Below are 15,910 nucleotides of genomic sequence, written 5' to 3' on the forward strand. Positions count from 1 at the left end.
TGTCAATGCACTAGAGGCTATAGAAAGTCCTAGTACAACCAAGAAACCTCTTTCTAGAATGTCAATTTACTAATGGAGAGAAAAATACACTTTCTTTTTAACAGAAAAATAAAGAAAGATACAGGAAGAATAAAATGCAAAATTCAAATGCACAAAAGCCCAAGTCAGAAACCCCAAAGAACTTGGGGTCAGCCATCCATAGCCATTCTCTACTTGGGGAGTATAAAATCACTAGCCTCTCATCTCCAGCTATATTAGTTGAAAAGTCTGCAAAGTATCACTTTAGAGAAGCAAGGGGCAGGTGGCATCTCATATCCCCTACAATACATTAAAAAAACTTATTTATGTACAGGGAGAAGAGAGGAAAGGAAAAGGAAAAATGAATTAAGTCAAGAATGAAGATGAGCCTACAGTCCTATGTTATCAGGTAATATTTAAGTTTTCATAAAGAAATACGGCACTATCAAAACAAGAGTCTCATTAGGAAAACTAATTTAATCTGAGCTTGCGATGCACATAAAGGAACAATTATGAAGAACCCTTTCAAGACTGTAGCCTCAAATACTTGGAAAGGACATTGAACTTGAAGCCAAGGGCCTCAATTCTAATCCCATCTCTGTCATTTGCTGGCTGTGTGACTTTAGACAAGTCATGACCACTCTGGGCCTGTTTTATCACCTGTGAAATGAAAAGGTTGGACAGAAGATGTTTATGGGTCCTCCTGTACCTCAAACACACTTATAGTAGATATATCACAGCCAATAAAATATAGTAAGACATGCAATTATTTGATTTGCACATTCCTAATGTTGGGTGATTTCGCCAAATCTGAGGTTTTGAGGTTAGTTCAGGCCCACTTGGGGCAGTTGTCCCATAGGGACAACTTAGAAACCCTTGGGAAGCTGGGCTTTTTCTAGACTCCTCTGTCCTACTGGGGACCAGAAGGATCAGGTAGAGGCTGGCCACCAGCCTACTGAACACTTAGCTGAACATATTTTCAAGCTCCAGAAGTGACTTAGTCTTCTGCTACCCAATTCATGTCTCTGGGAAAGAATCCCCCAAGTTCGCCCTGAACCAAATGCCACAGGTTAACCAAAGTGAAGATTTACAAAGCCTTCATTAGGTGCCAATTAATGCAAGGTACCAGCAAGTAATTAAAAAAGAAATGCTTGATGTTATCTCTTTGTGGAACTAAACAATACAGCTGGAGTGATAAGATTAATACCAATTAACCAGACAACAGATTAAGGCAGTGCATTGCCAAGTGCTAGATTAGGATCCTAGGTGCTATAGGAATTCGGGAAAAGGAAGGATGATTATGGAGGGGATGGGGTGGGATGGGGATGGCTGTGGGTGTAGTTGGCGAGAAGATGGAACCAGAATCGGGGTCTTAAAAAAAAGGGAAACTGGAATTAGTCTCAAGAAATCAATGAGTTGTTCATTATTCTGGTTTTAAAAATCACCAGCTCAGAGCAGAAAATGTGAACCAACCACCTACCTGGAATACAGGAATGCCAGGAGCTTATCCAGTAGATGAAGTTTCCCACTGGCCTCAATCAGGTGGTCTCCAATTTCAAAAGGCTCTGGTTCCACACCTGAAAAATGTGTCCCCAGTCAGGGCAGACTCCTTGAGTAGAGAAGCCAAAGGCAAGGCCACAGCAAGAGGCCAAGCTCCTTCTGATAATGGGCCCAAGTCTCATCTCTCTTTGAGGCATTTATAATTATGTGTTTGCATGATAATCTCAGTGCTGCTTTTAACATCAGTCACAGAGCCAATACCCCCAATATGACAAAAAATGTCCATTCAAGGAACAAGCCCACTCTTTAGGAAAAGGAGGCACAGGGACATGCTAAAGTCCAGAGAATTGAAAATTTGAGACTCTCGCTTGAGAAAACAAATCAAGAAATACAGCTTAGATGTATAAACTAGTAACTCTCAAGCTGGGGGATGGCAGTCAGAATAACCTAGAGGGCTTCTTTCAAAATCTACAAGTTCCCAATCCCCCCCTGCCTTAAAAAAAGATTCTGAAATGCACCTGATTAAGACTCTGCAATTCATAGTACTACCTGGCAAACACTCCCTTAAAAGAACTGCAGCAAACCCTCCACATTGGTCCTACCCATTCTAGTCCTCCCAAGGCCGCAAAAGTCCTGGAAGCGTCCCAAAGGCTACCTGTCAGAATGACTCAAAAAAGCCCTAGTCTGAATGAAAATGAAAACACTACATATTGAGATGTGCGGTGTGCAGCTAAAACAGCATTTAGAGGGAAATTTGCAGACATCTCTAAGGTACAGGGAAAGCAGCGAAGGAGGCTAAGGAGTGGATACAGGCAAATGGAGAAGTAATAGAAAGCATTCCAAAAGCCAAAGGAAGAAAGTGTTTCAAGAAAGAAGTGATCAACCGTGTCAAAGGTTTTAAGAGGTTAATTAAAATGTGAACGGACAACCATTGAAGGTATCACTGGTAAACTTGCAAAGTTCAATGGCGATGATGAAAGGCTGGCCATGGAGTGGGTTTAAGACAATGGGACATCTATTTAAATTTTTTTTTTTTTTCAATGTTTATTTATTTTTGGGACAGAGAGAGACAGAGCATGAACGGGGGAGGGTCAGTGAGAGAGGGAGACACAGAATCGGAAACAGGCTCCAGGCTCTGAGCCATCAGCCCAGAGCCTGACGCGGGGCTCGAACTCACGGACCGCGAGATCGTGACCTGGCTGAAGTCGGATGCTTAACCGACTGCGCCACCCAGGCGCCCCGACAATGGGACATCTAAACACGAAGACATGATCCCTAAATCCAGATGAGACAACCCATGAAACAACTGGCCTTGATTCTTCAAAACTGTAATTTCATGAAAGACCAAAAAAGGCAAAAAAAAAAAAGCAAAGGAGACAGCCAAATATAATTCAGGATCTGTGGCTGGATCTTGAATTTGAAAAGAAAAATCAAAGCCATGGGGAAGACATTAAGGGGACAAATGAAGAAAGTTGAATATGAACAGTATACTAAATTACGTCAACATAGAAAAATTAGAAAGAAAATGGGGAGAACACTAGACAGTAAATATGGAAAATTCTTTTCAAGAATTTTGCTATGATGTTGGCCACAGAAATATTCATGAAAAGCAATGTGAGAAAAAAGGGCACTGTCTCACCATCAAACAAATACGGGTGATCCACACACTTCCGAAGCTGGGACAAGACATTCTGAAGTTTAACTTTCTTTGCTGTCTCATTTTCAAATGCAGCTGTAAACAGAGACACAGGGAGAAATGGACTTTTGAACAAAAACAAAAAACTCAAAAACTCTACGTTTCCATATATAACCTTATTTATTTCAGTATATATCTCTCAAACCTATAATAACCTCCTAAATTTCACTGAATTGCATTAAGAATTAGCAGCATATTGGGGCACCTGAGTGGCTCAGTCAGTTGAATATCCAACTCTTGATTTCAGCTCATGTCATGATCCCAGGGTCATTGGCTCGAGCCTACATCAGGCTGTACACTGACCATGGGGCCTGCTTAAGATTTTCTCTCCCTCCCCCTCTGTCCCTCTCCCCAACGCGTGCATGCTCTCTCTAAAAAAAATGCAAAGCGACAGACTCCACATTTCCACTCCCAACTCCTCCCAGTGAGTCTTATTCAAACAAAAAAGGTGTGCAATATGTTAAATATGTGACAGGGTGGAAAGATGAAAGGTGTCACCGGCCTACCTAGAATGTTTGCTTAACTAACTGCTACACAGTATGGACAACTGGGTGGGGGAAGAAAAGGAAATTTCACCAGTGCAACAACCAGTAAAGTCTGCGTTCCAGTAAAGATACCCTGCACAGTTTCACTGCAGCTGACTGAACGATATTCAGAATACAAAATCCCATCCCGTATTGCTATACGAAGCATGCGTGATAATAAAATATTCCCCTCCATGAAAATCACATCCTGAGTTTCTGAGCAGTCAAGTGCCCTCTGATTACCTAGGTCTTTCATCAGAATGGCCTTGTAGTATTTTTTCTGCAATGCTGACAGGCCATGGTATATCACCACCTCTGTCTTCTTGGGAAGCTCTGTAGCTACCTCGGCTTTCACTCGCCTCAGCAGAAATGGCTGCAAGAGCTTGTGTAGTTCATTTGCTGTGTAAGGAAAGAAACCAACAACACAAGAAGTAGGACAAAATTTTCATACCAATTCCACATGCTAGACCAGTCTTGTCATTTTTCATAATACAGGTGAGCCTTGAACAACGTGGGTTTGAACTACACAGGTTGACTTAAGTGCAGATTTTTTTTTCCCCCAACAAATACACTATGGTACTGTAAATGTATTTTCTCTTCCTTAGGATTTTCTTAACATTTCTTTCCTCTGGCTCACTTGATTGTACGAATACAACATACAATACATGTAATGCACAAAATAGGTCTTAACTGTTTACATTATCGGTAAGGCATCCAGTCAATGGCAGGCTATTGGCAGTTAAATTTGGGAAGTCAAAAAGTTATAGCAGATTTTCAACCGTGGGAGAGGGCAGTCAGCACCCTATCCCTGTACTGAAGGATCAACTGTGTTTCTTTCTTCACCGGGTTCCTTTTCCCATTTCCTTCTGGAACTATTCCTGGCTCTCAACTCAAGAACTAGGAACACGCAAAGAACTTGATTTTTATTAATAATCTCATTTGCATGGAGTTGTACTGTTTCCAGCATACTTCTGCACTTAATTTGATTGACTAGCATAAGGGTTTAGAAGTAAGTGTAGGACAAGGACTATTGTCCCCATTTTTATAGCTACGTTAAGCAAGGCTCTGCGAAATTAAGCACACTTATCCAAAGTCACACAGCTGGATGTTAATGTTGCATTCAAACTTAGTTCCTTTCACTTCAACGCCCCTGCTCCTTCCCCAGGGGTCATGAACTTCAGAAACTGGCCTGAGCTGGCATTCTGCTCCATGTTGGGTTGCCAGGTTCAGCAAACAAGATACAAGAATGCAGTGAAATATAAACTCCACATAAACAGCAGACACTTTTTTAATAGGAGTATGTCCCATGTAATATCTGACGGGCTGCCGTGTGTTTTATCTGGACCCTAAACATGGGGGCAATGAGAGCAGGCTTGCAGGATGGGCAATCTTCAGCTTGCAGGATGGGCAAGGTGTGAGAAGCCCTTCCAACTCCTACTCACCCAGGACATGCACACCCACTGGCAGGCTTGCCTAGCATTGGTGTTGAACACTCGTCCCGGGATAATACTACAGGGACAGAGAATTCTACGAGGCAGAGGGGCAAGGGTGCAAGAGGAAGACCGCAACTGGCAGCTGTACAAACGAGGATGCTTCCTGCTTCACTCCCACCATGCATCCATCCCAGACTTCTGATTTTGGTGCACAGAGAACAGAAACACCAGTGCTGTGGAATGCTGAAGAGTAGTTCGGGACTCTGGCACCCCATATACTTTTCTGCCTCAGGAAATAGCATAGAAAGTTAACAGATTACAAAATTATAGAAATGACAGGTGAGGGGGAAAAAAAAGTCTGCAAACCAGCAGACACTTTCCATTTCTTCCAAAAATGACCCATGAAGCCCCGCTGTAAAATCACGTAACAAGCAAATAAGAATCATGAATAGCAGACAACTGGGAACGACATGAGGGGATCTAGCACCACCTTAGTTTTGGGTGGCTCTTTCTCCCTAGAAGGTGTCGTCTGGTTATCAATTCTCTTTCTTTTCTATCTATAACCAGTGTCTATTATGCACCAGGCCAATTTCTGGGCCCAGACCTCTTGGCATGATTTGTAGGAAGGGAACTTGCCTGACTTGGATTCTTTCTCGATATCCTGGTAACGCTGAACAAAATCTCCCACCTGCTCCTTGGGAAAGACATCAGGCTCCACAAAACTGAGGAGGGAGTAGAGCTCTTGGAGGCTATTCTGGATGGGAGTTCCGGTCAACAGGAGACTGAAGACTACTGAGAACTCAAATACATAAAATAAAAATTAAAAATCCATGACCTCGGAAAGCAAGACTGAGTTACCCATGAAAACCTTTACAGAGAGAGGCATGATTTAATGGGGTGACAATGAAGACATGAAATCAGAGGACTCAGGTTCAAGTTGTATGCCAGCTGTTTGATGGCAGGAATAATACTTCTTCAGTTTCAACTGTAAGAAGGGGATGATAATCCTGGGAAGGAGAAACTGTTACAAGGAGGTGAGTAAAATCACTATGTGAACTCTGAAGTACTACATGAATATTCTATATGATTATTATTGTTCAATCTTTGTGAGAATTCAAGCAGTATGTTACTACCCACATGGTGAGTCTATTGAGACTTCAGAAGCACATGGTATATACTCAAGAGTTTGAAAAAGCTATAGCATCAGGCCCACCACTACAAGCAGGAAGCAAAAAGATCTAGACTAAAAGAATGTCCTTTTATAAAACGTAAGTGTATCACATCCAAAACATCAAGACTTCTGGATGTTTCTGAGCCTCATACAGCATAAATGAAAGAAAGTCTTTAAATTTTGAGCAGGTGATGAGAACACCAAGAGTAAGAGAATAATGAAATAAAAGGTTAGGAAAAACAGTAACAGATACTAGGTTAAGCAAAAGACAAGCTCTAAATTCACATTTATAAGAACTTATACCATTTGAGTTAAATAATGAAGCAAAACTGAAAAGCCATATCTTATATATTTCATTTAAAAAAATGAAATATAGTGTATGTATATGTACATATATACCCTTATGTATATAGACATACTTATTAAATACAAAAATACAGTATATTTTGATTTCTAGAATAACAATATGCATACTTATATGTTTAGGTGTTCATATGCACAGCAAAGGATATGGAAGCAGATATGTCAAATGTTAATGTATGCAGGGGAGTAAATTATTAGTGGCTTTTATTTATTTTTTAATGTTTTTTTATTTATTTTTGAGATAGAGAGAGACAGAGCATGAGCAGGGGAGGGGCAGAGAGAGAGGGAGACACAGAATCTGAAGCAGGCTCCAGGCTCTGAGCTATAAGCACACCCAACTGACTTGAGCCACCCAGGCGCCCCTAATGCCTTTTATTTTTATTCTTGTGTTTCTGTATTTAGATTTGGGAAAGGGTCATAAGATGATACAGCTTTGTAGTAAGGTAATAAATGAAATGCAATTAAAACTGATTTGAGAATGTCATTACTATTTTTTTTTTTTGCAATCTCTTTTATTTTTTTTCTTTTTAAATTGTCTAATCAATGTCCATCCACTCATGCCTGCTCTGCTTGTAGGACAATGTTTTCATAGTACTTCAAGTATGGGAACTGGTCAGAAATAAATGCTTCCAATAACCAACTCAAATTTTTATATGTGTTCACCAAGCAAAGAGCTGGGGTGACTGAAAAAGATGAGGGCTGCCAGTCACTACAGTCAACTTAGACTGTCACATGAGCTCACGTACTTATTCAAAGTAGTGTGTCCATTTTATCACTGGGTGAAAAAAATCCGGAGCTGATCTCGTTGTATACAGTATTTTATAAACTTTTCTACATAATCTTCCACAGCAGCCTTACTCTGTCAAGGTACCGTACTTACTTTTGTGAATGTACTTTGTAAACGTCAACGAGGCGTAGCATAAATTGTAGAACCAACTCCCTATGTTTCAATACAAACTGCTTCCAACTTTCACAAACAAGCTGAAAACAGTATTAGCCCACCTCTCAGCCCTATCAATAAATGCATTTCTCTCCAACCAACAAGTAGTTTGCGATTCAAACGTCACCTAAAAAGGAATGCTTAGATGACACACAAAATTTCCTCACATAATCTCTGAGCCTTAGTTTCCTTATGAACAAGGAAAGGCTCTGGGGCCAGCAATAGAACTTAGTTTCCCCACTCCAAACCTGGGGTTCCTTTACTACACCTGCTTCTCCTCTCCCATTATATTTTAGTAAACTGGCATGGTAGTTTATGACGCAGTGTCTTATAGAGTGAGGTGCCAGAATATGACAATCCTTTGGGAAAAAGATACTGTTAAGAGTCCCAAAATGAAGGCAAACACAGAGCAGAGTCAGCCCCACCAGGGGATAGCAATCTCTGAGACTGGACCAATAACAGTGACCATATCTTCATCAAAATATCAAAAACTCCAACTTTTAGCCATTAAATACAGAATTCAGACCTAAGACTTTCCTCTAAGTCACCTCTAATCTTATTATCTGATTGGTTATAGGACAGGGACCAAACTTCAGTGATGGTCACAGGAATTCACACATGTGGTCTCATGAATAAGCCTTTATGAGGTCAGCAAACAGAAAGGCACTTCTTACTCACAAGCTGTTCCACTGGCTCCTCAGAAAAGAGGGCAAGGCTAGGGCTACACTGACATTTCTCGTTTCTCACTGTGCCAGAATGATGGCAAAGATCAAGAGAAGGGAAGGAGATCAAGGGTGTCACACTCAAAAGTATGACAAAGACAAGAGAGACTGCAGCTAATAGTCAATGGCATGCAATGGTCTCTTTATGACTCCACGTGAACTGTCAAATTTTTTAAGATGGTAAATGGGGGGAAGGGTACAATATGTCAGATATAACTGCTATTGCAGACAGAAGAGTTATAATAAGATTAATTTTAAAGAACCACCCCTTTGAAGAAGATCAAAAGAGAGCTGAAACATTTCTAAAACTACAATGTATTTTACTGGGATAGCATCTTATTACCTGATAACCAGATTTCAGTACACGTTATTTCCTGTGTAAAAGATGAGAGGAAGGAGCAGTGAGGCCATATAAGTACTACCTCTGTCACTCATGAAATGTTTATTTAGCCCTAGAGAAATCGGGACTGAAAAAAAAAATGTTTCAACTTAACTAACTCTACACAGGCCTAAAATAGTATTTTTCAAAAGGAGATTATACAAAAACTAAGACTATCCTGTGAGTTTACCTCTGAAAGTGTCTTATGCAGCAAGGAGCTTTGGTTTTTCAACCTGTGAGCTTCATCCACAACAAGAACACTCCAAGGGAAGCTGTGAGAAAAAAATCCAAGCTTTCAGTTTTGTGTAAAAACTCCAACATATATCTTGTAGCCAAAAAGTCTTACCATAAAAATAACTATTGTTGGCAAGACTAATATTAAGCCCATTCTATTAGAAACACACTCAAGTTTCTTTCTTATCTGAAAGCCTGCCATGTACATGAGACAACATCTGGATAAGGCAGTAAATTTAAGGGAATTTTTTTCCCAAGACAGGAAAGACCTGTGCATAAAGGCAGAAAAGAAGGAGCTGGAGACAGAAAGCAAAAGGAAACATTTATGACCACCAACTATGTGCCAGACACTGTGCTTGGAGCTTTATGTCTGTTATTTAATCCAAAGGAATATGGTGAGTAGACATTATTGTGCTCATTTTAGCAACAAGGAGACTAAAGCTCAGAAAGATTAGGTAACTAGGTCAAGGTCATAAAGCTAGAATGCAGTGGAGCTGAGATTTAAACCCAGAAGAAAAATTATGAGAAATTGGTGTCACAGTAGCTTAAAAAGCGTAATTTAAAAAAATGGGGAAGCAGTGAATAAGATCAAATGTTACAGACATCCAGGAAGATACATCTGTTGGATATACTAGTATGGAGGTCTTTGGTGGCTACTTCCAAAGCACATTTTGTAGCATAGTAAATTACAACAACAATTTCTCAAGACCTGAGCCAAAATCAAGAGTCAGAGGATTAACTGACTGAGCCACCCAGGCGCCCCAAGATGTTTATTTTTTTTGAGATGCTCTTCAAAAGTCTCCACATGGGGCACCTAAGTGGCCCAGTCGGTTTAGTGTTGGACTCCTGATTTCAGCTCAGGTCATGATCTCATGGTTCATGAAACTGAACTCAATATTAGGCTCCATGCTGACAGCACACAGAGCCTACTTCTGATTCTCTCTCTCTATCCCTCCCCCACTCTCTCTGTCTCAAAATAAATAAAATTTTTTAAAGAGGGGTGCCTGGGTGGCTCAGTCAGTTAAGCATCGGACTTCGGCTCAGATCATGGTATCATGGATCGTGGGTTTGAGTCCTACATTGGGCTCTGTGCTCACAGCTCAAAGGCTGGAGCCTGCTTCGGATTCTGTGTCTCCCTCTTTCTCTCTGCCCCTCCTCCACTCACGCTCTCTCAAAAATAAACATTAAAAAAAAAAATTAAAAGAAAAAGTCTCCACAACACCAAGTGGTACATTTGGATGTCTCTTTGCCATTATTAGCAATGTGGCCTCAGCTGAGTTACCTAATCTCTTGCTTTCTTCATTTAGAAGATCTATACTTGCCTACTAGGCTTTTCATGAAGGTCACCTAGGATACTTTAAGTAATCAAAAACATATATGTAACAGGGTACCTGGGTGGTTCAGTTGATTAAGTGTCTGACTTCAGCTCAGGTCATGATCTCAGTTCATGAGTTCAAACCCCGCGTCGGGCTCTGTGCTGACAGCTCAGAGCCTGGAGCCTGCTTCAGATTCTGTGTCTCCCTTCTCTCTCTGCCCCTCCCCTGCTCACACTCTGTCTCTCTCTCAAAAATGAATGAACTTAAAAAAAAAAAAAAAACCATTTATGTCCCAATTTTCTCGCCTTTTGAGACTTCCCACATCCTGCCTTGTACTATGAATATCTGTATAGTGCCTCTCCCTCTACTGGAGTCTATGTCCTCTTAGGGAGCTCTACAGTTTACTTTCCTGGCACTGCTGGTAACTCCCAAACAGTGTCTTTCCAGAGAAGAGATCTTCAACAAATATTACGTTAGATACTAATTATAGAAAAAAGAAAAAGAGAGGGAAGCCTATTTTCTTCTTTAAAAAAGAAAAAAAAGTTTATTTATTTAGAGAGAGAGCATGCAGGGGAAGGAGAGAGAGAGGAGGGGAGAGAGAGAGAATCCCAAGCAGACTCCGCACCGTCAGCATAGAGTCCGACGCGGAGCTCGAAATCACGAACTTTGAGATCATGACCTGAGCTGAAATCAAGAGTTGGACGCTCAACCGACTAAGCCACTCAGGCACCCCAAGCCTATTTTCTTCTTAAGAAGAGTAAGATAACATGCTTACTTAAAGGAAACTTATGGGTTGGAAGTCATGAAATCTATGACTGGGCCTTCAGTATCTCAAAATAAGATGAAAACAGAAATCCAACTCAGAAGAAGCTAGATGAGAACATTTAAAATATTGAAGCACTTTGAAAACAGAAGTTTCTCCCCACCTAACCACATCAAAACTACGCATGCTTTGGAGAATGAAACCGTGTCAATGTACCTTTTCTTATGTACCTAAAGTCTAGCTAGTGTTGAATTTACATTGTAACTGTAGTCTCAACCCTATACTGCAACATATCACCCATGGTGTTAGGTGGTATGGAAGAATTAAATCTAAGCTTCCTATGCATCATGAGCTGATGTGAAAGCCTAAAAGCGAACTAATTAAAAGTATATTTAAAACTCCCTTCCTAAAAAGTTAATTTCATAGCACTGACTGCTACTTTAAGATACTTCCAGGAAAAGGCTCAAATAATTCACCTCCTATATTGCAGTAAAATCTCTAAAGAGCAGTCCTAAAAGGTATCTGTGCAATCTGCAAAGAATCTAGTATTTATTAACCACCCATCACAGACACCTTATTTAATCCTCACAACAGCCATCCAAAGTAGAGATTATCCTCCTTTTACCAACAAAGAAGCTGAGGTTCACTAAGGTTAAGTAACCCAGGGACACACAGCTAATGAGTAAGGGCTAGACTGCAGGACTACTCTATGCCACACCAATCTGTAAGTAACACTCATGGAAGACATACCAGGAAGTGTGCCAGATATGACATGAAAGATAAAGTACTAAAACGTAAAGGAAAGACGTGACTCTCATGATATATTCAACAGTTTCTGAAGTACCGCAACATACTCACGATTTTAGAAATGATGAATCTTTCAAGCAAATCTGAAAAATTAAGGAAAAAGACACATTATAAAGGCTAGTATTAATACAACTGATATTAATAAACTAGTTTCTTGTTAGCTAAATCTTATACTTTAGGAGAGTTAAGTCTTAATCATTCACTAAGTAAAAAAAAGTTGTGAGCATAACTTCTAAGTAGCACTATCTTGAAGAAAAACAAAACCTAGGCAGGAGTAAGTGGAAGGTCTTGCCTTCACTTTAAGACTAAAAACTTCAAATGAGACTGGAACTGAGTACCCTCTACTCTCATCCTGCAGTAACAGGCAACCCCTCAGCCCACAAAACCCTCTCCCCTGCCTGCCTCCTCCTTCCTCCTATTCACTGGCCAACAGGCAGCTCAAATGCCACCCCCTTCACCGGGGCACCTTTGCTCTTGCCGCACCAGGAAAGAAGAGACATTCAGCGAATTTGGAACACAGTAGTCCTTCACTTCCTTTGGTCACAATCCCTCTCTGACAATCTAATGAAAGTAGACTTCTCTCCCAGAAAAATGCATGCTCTCCAAAAAAATTAATTCCAGTAGATTCTCCAACCTCTACGGTCCCACAGTTAAGAGTTCTTGATAGAAATAAATTCAAACCTCATAGGTAGTTAGCAGCACATGAAAACGTGACTCTTGTTTCAGGTCTTGCTGTAGGTGGGCTCTCTCCTCCTTGTCACCTGCATATGTTACACAGGAAAGCCCTGGAGCAAATCTGGATCCAAGAAAAGAGGTAGATGAACACCAATGTACAGCCAAAGGGAAGGGTGTGCATATCTAGAAAATTACATTTCATGGAAGGATTACTGACATGCAGACTTCAAGATGTCCTGCAACCAGAAAGAGTCCTGAACTCTGAAATCTCATCTATGGTAACAGGTAAACCTATAGGTAAGTTTCTGTGTGAACAGACGGAAGGATCAGATGAACATCTACAAGGGCCTTGTGCTAATTCTAAAGAGAAAACTATTTTTTTCCATGTTGGTTACTTCCTATGTCACTGTGAAAAAGATAGTTTCTCCTCTAGTTCAGCAAAATTTACTGAGTACCGTTCTGTGTTGTTACTGAGTAACAATAACACCCACTTAATCCTCCCCCCATCAGATTCTGTCTCTACCTTTATTGCTCAGGTCAGAGTATTCTGGAAGAAATAAAATCACTGCTTAGGACAATATGTTGCTTTATCACATTTCACTATCACCAGAAAAAAAAAAAATCATACTCAATGTAAAAAAACAAAATTTCAGCTACATCTACTCTGTACCTCTCCATCTCTTCTGTCCAGTTGCTCAAAACAGACAAGGGGCAAAGAATCAGAAATGGTCCTTCATCATTTAATCTTCCTGCCAAGTAAATGAAGAGAGCAATAGTCTGGAATACACAAAAAGAAGGCAATTTTTATAACATTTATTACTTTTCCGTGAGAAACAACCACAAAGTTCCCACAACCTTGTAGGGAACACAAACTCTTACAGAAGACTTGGTGTATAAAACAATAATGTACAATCTTCCACACAATGGGAGAGTCATCCAATCCTAGAGTGAAATCCTTTAAGCGTAAATATAATTGCCAAAGAAATTCATGGTACTCAATTACATCAATAGTTAACAAGCAATGAAGCTCAGTATTTATGTAATTAACCCTGCAATGCAAAGGGAAAAAATCAGGAAAGACAAACAGAAATAAATGAAAAAATACAAATAATGCACAAGATCAAGAACACTCCAAAAACCTAAGGCAAGGACTTCCAAGATGTGACTAAAGATGGCCTACCACGAGGTGGCCTCCGCTGCTTGCCACACTCTCCTGAGGGAGGATGCCTTCCTTCCTAACTCCCTCCCTCCTTTCCCTAATGTTTGCCGTCCTTCCATGTGCATTTATAGAGCACCTTCTATTTGCTAGCACTGTTTTAAGTTCTAGAATATAACACTGAACCAAACAGACAAAACTCCTAGCTCTCTTGGAACATATGTTCTACTGAGGAAAACAAACAATAAATAATTCATAAGCTTAAGTAGGCCTAAAAAACAAAAATCTTTGTAAAGCCAAATAGGCACATTTTAGGATAAGGCTGTACACACAGCCTTTAAAAGTTTCTTTAAAAGGTTACTATAGGGGCACCTGGGTGGCTTAGTCGGTTAAGCATCCAACTTCGGCTCAGGTCATGATCTCAAGGTTCATGGGTTTGAGCCCTGGGTTGGGCTCTGTGCTGACAGCTCAAAGCCTGGAGCCTGCTTCAAATTCTGTGTCTCCCTCTCTCTCTGGCCCTCCCCAACTTGCACTCGGTCTCTCTCGCTCTCTCTCAAAAATAAATAAATATTTTTTAAAAAACTTTTATGGGAATGCAAGCTGGTGCAGCCACTCTGGAAAACGGTATGGAGGTTCCTCAAAAAACTAAAAATAGAACTACCCTACAACCCAGCAATTGCACTACTAGGCATTAATCCATGGGATACAGGTGTGCTGTTTCGAAGGGACACAGCAGCACTAACAATAGCCAAAGTATGGAAAGAGCCCAAATGTCCATCGATGGATGAATGGATAAAGAAGATGTGGTATATATATACAATTGAGTATTACTTGGCAATCAAAAAGAATGAAATCTTGCCATTTGCAACTGTGTGGAGGGTATTATGCTAAGTGAAATTAGTCAGAGAAAGACAAAAATCATATGACTTCACTCATATGAGGACTTTAAGATACAAAACAGATGAACATAAGGGAAGGGAAGCAAAAATAGTATAAAAACGGAGGGGGGACAAAACATAAGAGATTCATGAATATGGAGAACAAACTGAGGGTTACTGGAGGGTTTGTGGGAGAGGGGATGGGTTGAATGGGTAAGGGGCACTAAGGAATCCACTCCTGAAATCATTGTTGCACTATATGCTAACTAATTTGGATGTAAATTTTAAAATATAAAAAATAGGGGCGCCTGGGTGGCGCAGTCGGTTAAGCGTCCGACTTCAGCCAGGTCACGATCTCGCGGTCCGGGAGTTCGAGCCCCGCGTCAGGCCCTGGGCTGATGGCTCAGAGCCTGGAGCCTGTTTCCGATTCTGTGTCTCCCTCTCTCTCTGCCCCTCCCCCGTTCATGCTCTGTCTCTCTCTGTCCTAAAAATAAATAAACGTTGGGAAAAAAAATTTAAAAATAAATAAATAAATAAATAAATAAATAATAAAATTTAAAAAAAATTTTATTTAAAAAAATAATAAATAAATAAATAAATAAATAAATAAATAAATAAATGTCTGCTGTGATATACAGAGAAAATACATTTTTGCTTTTATAAAGCAAAATGTTTAAGGAGCCCATTCCCAAATGCTGAACCATTTCTGTGAAAATCTATCCTAAAGATACAATCCAAAATCCTGAAAAGGTTATATGCCCAAGGATGTTCACAGTAAGGTTAATTTAAGTAGCACAAAAGGAGGGGAACTGGTCATTCCTCATCTGCAGAATATTTAAGTAAATTATGAATTCTCTTGATGAAGTATTATGTAGCCAGCAGAAAATGACTGTGAAGAATATAATCAAATGGGTAACTACAATGACAATGTTAGATTAATAAAATACAAACTATAGGGGCTGCTGGGTGGCTCAGTCAGTTAAGTGTCAGACTCTTGATCTCAGCTCAGGTCTTGATCTCAGGGTCATGACTTCAGGCCCTGCACTGGGCTCCATGACCAGCGTGGAGCCTACTTAAAACAAACAAGCAAACAAATGATATGCTCACTATAATGTCAGCCATTTCAGATACCTTGCTGCGCACGGTTATGGTTAGAGTGTTGTGGTTAGAGGGTGGCAATTACTTTTTAACTGAGATAACATTAATTTTACAATGGAAATCATTTCCTTTTTTAACTATCCATTGCTTCGCAGCCCAGACTGTGCCAGAGCAATCACCAAATTAAGTACTTACTAGAAGAAAATCATTCTGTTCAGCTTTCACGGAGGTTACTAT

The 15,910-nt window shown here is 40.2% G+C and overlaps 1 protein-coding gene across 3 annotated transcripts in view; it reads right to left on the minus strand.

The window, feature by feature from the left end:
• CHD1L (chromodomain helicase DNA binding protein 1 like) overlaps nt 1-15,910 on the minus strand; it is a 60,826-nt gene that overhangs the window by 30,423 nt on the left and 14,493 nt on the right. For all 3 annotated transcript variants that reach the window (XM_040462525.1, XM_040462526.1, XM_040462527.1), the window contains exons 3-10: nt 13,212-13,318; nt 12,548-12,662; nt 11,918-11,949; nt 8,937-9,018; nt 5,808-5,970; nt 3,982-4,137; nt 3,158-3,250; nt 1,499-1,595 (exon numbers count right to left, since the gene is read on the minus strand). In XM_040462525.1, the coding sequence (XP_040318459.1) occupies nt 1,499-1,595; nt 3,158-3,250; nt 3,982-4,137; nt 5,808-5,970; nt 8,937-9,018; nt 11,918-11,949; nt 12,548-12,662; nt 13,212-13,318 (845 nt within the window). The remainder of the gene's footprint in view (nt 1-1,498; nt 1,596-3,157; nt 3,251-3,981; nt 4,138-5,807; nt 5,971-8,936; nt 9,019-11,917; nt 11,950-12,547; nt 12,663-13,211; nt 13,319-15,910) is intronic.

Source organism: Herpailurus yagouaroundi, unplaced genomic scaffold (assembly GCF_014898765.1).
Source record: "Herpailurus yagouaroundi ecotype Mexico unplaced genomic scaffold, PumYag 322, whole genome shotgun sequence".
Classification (NCBI taxonomy): Eukaryota; Metazoa; Chordata; class Mammalia; order Carnivora; family Felidae; genus Herpailurus; species Herpailurus yagouaroundi.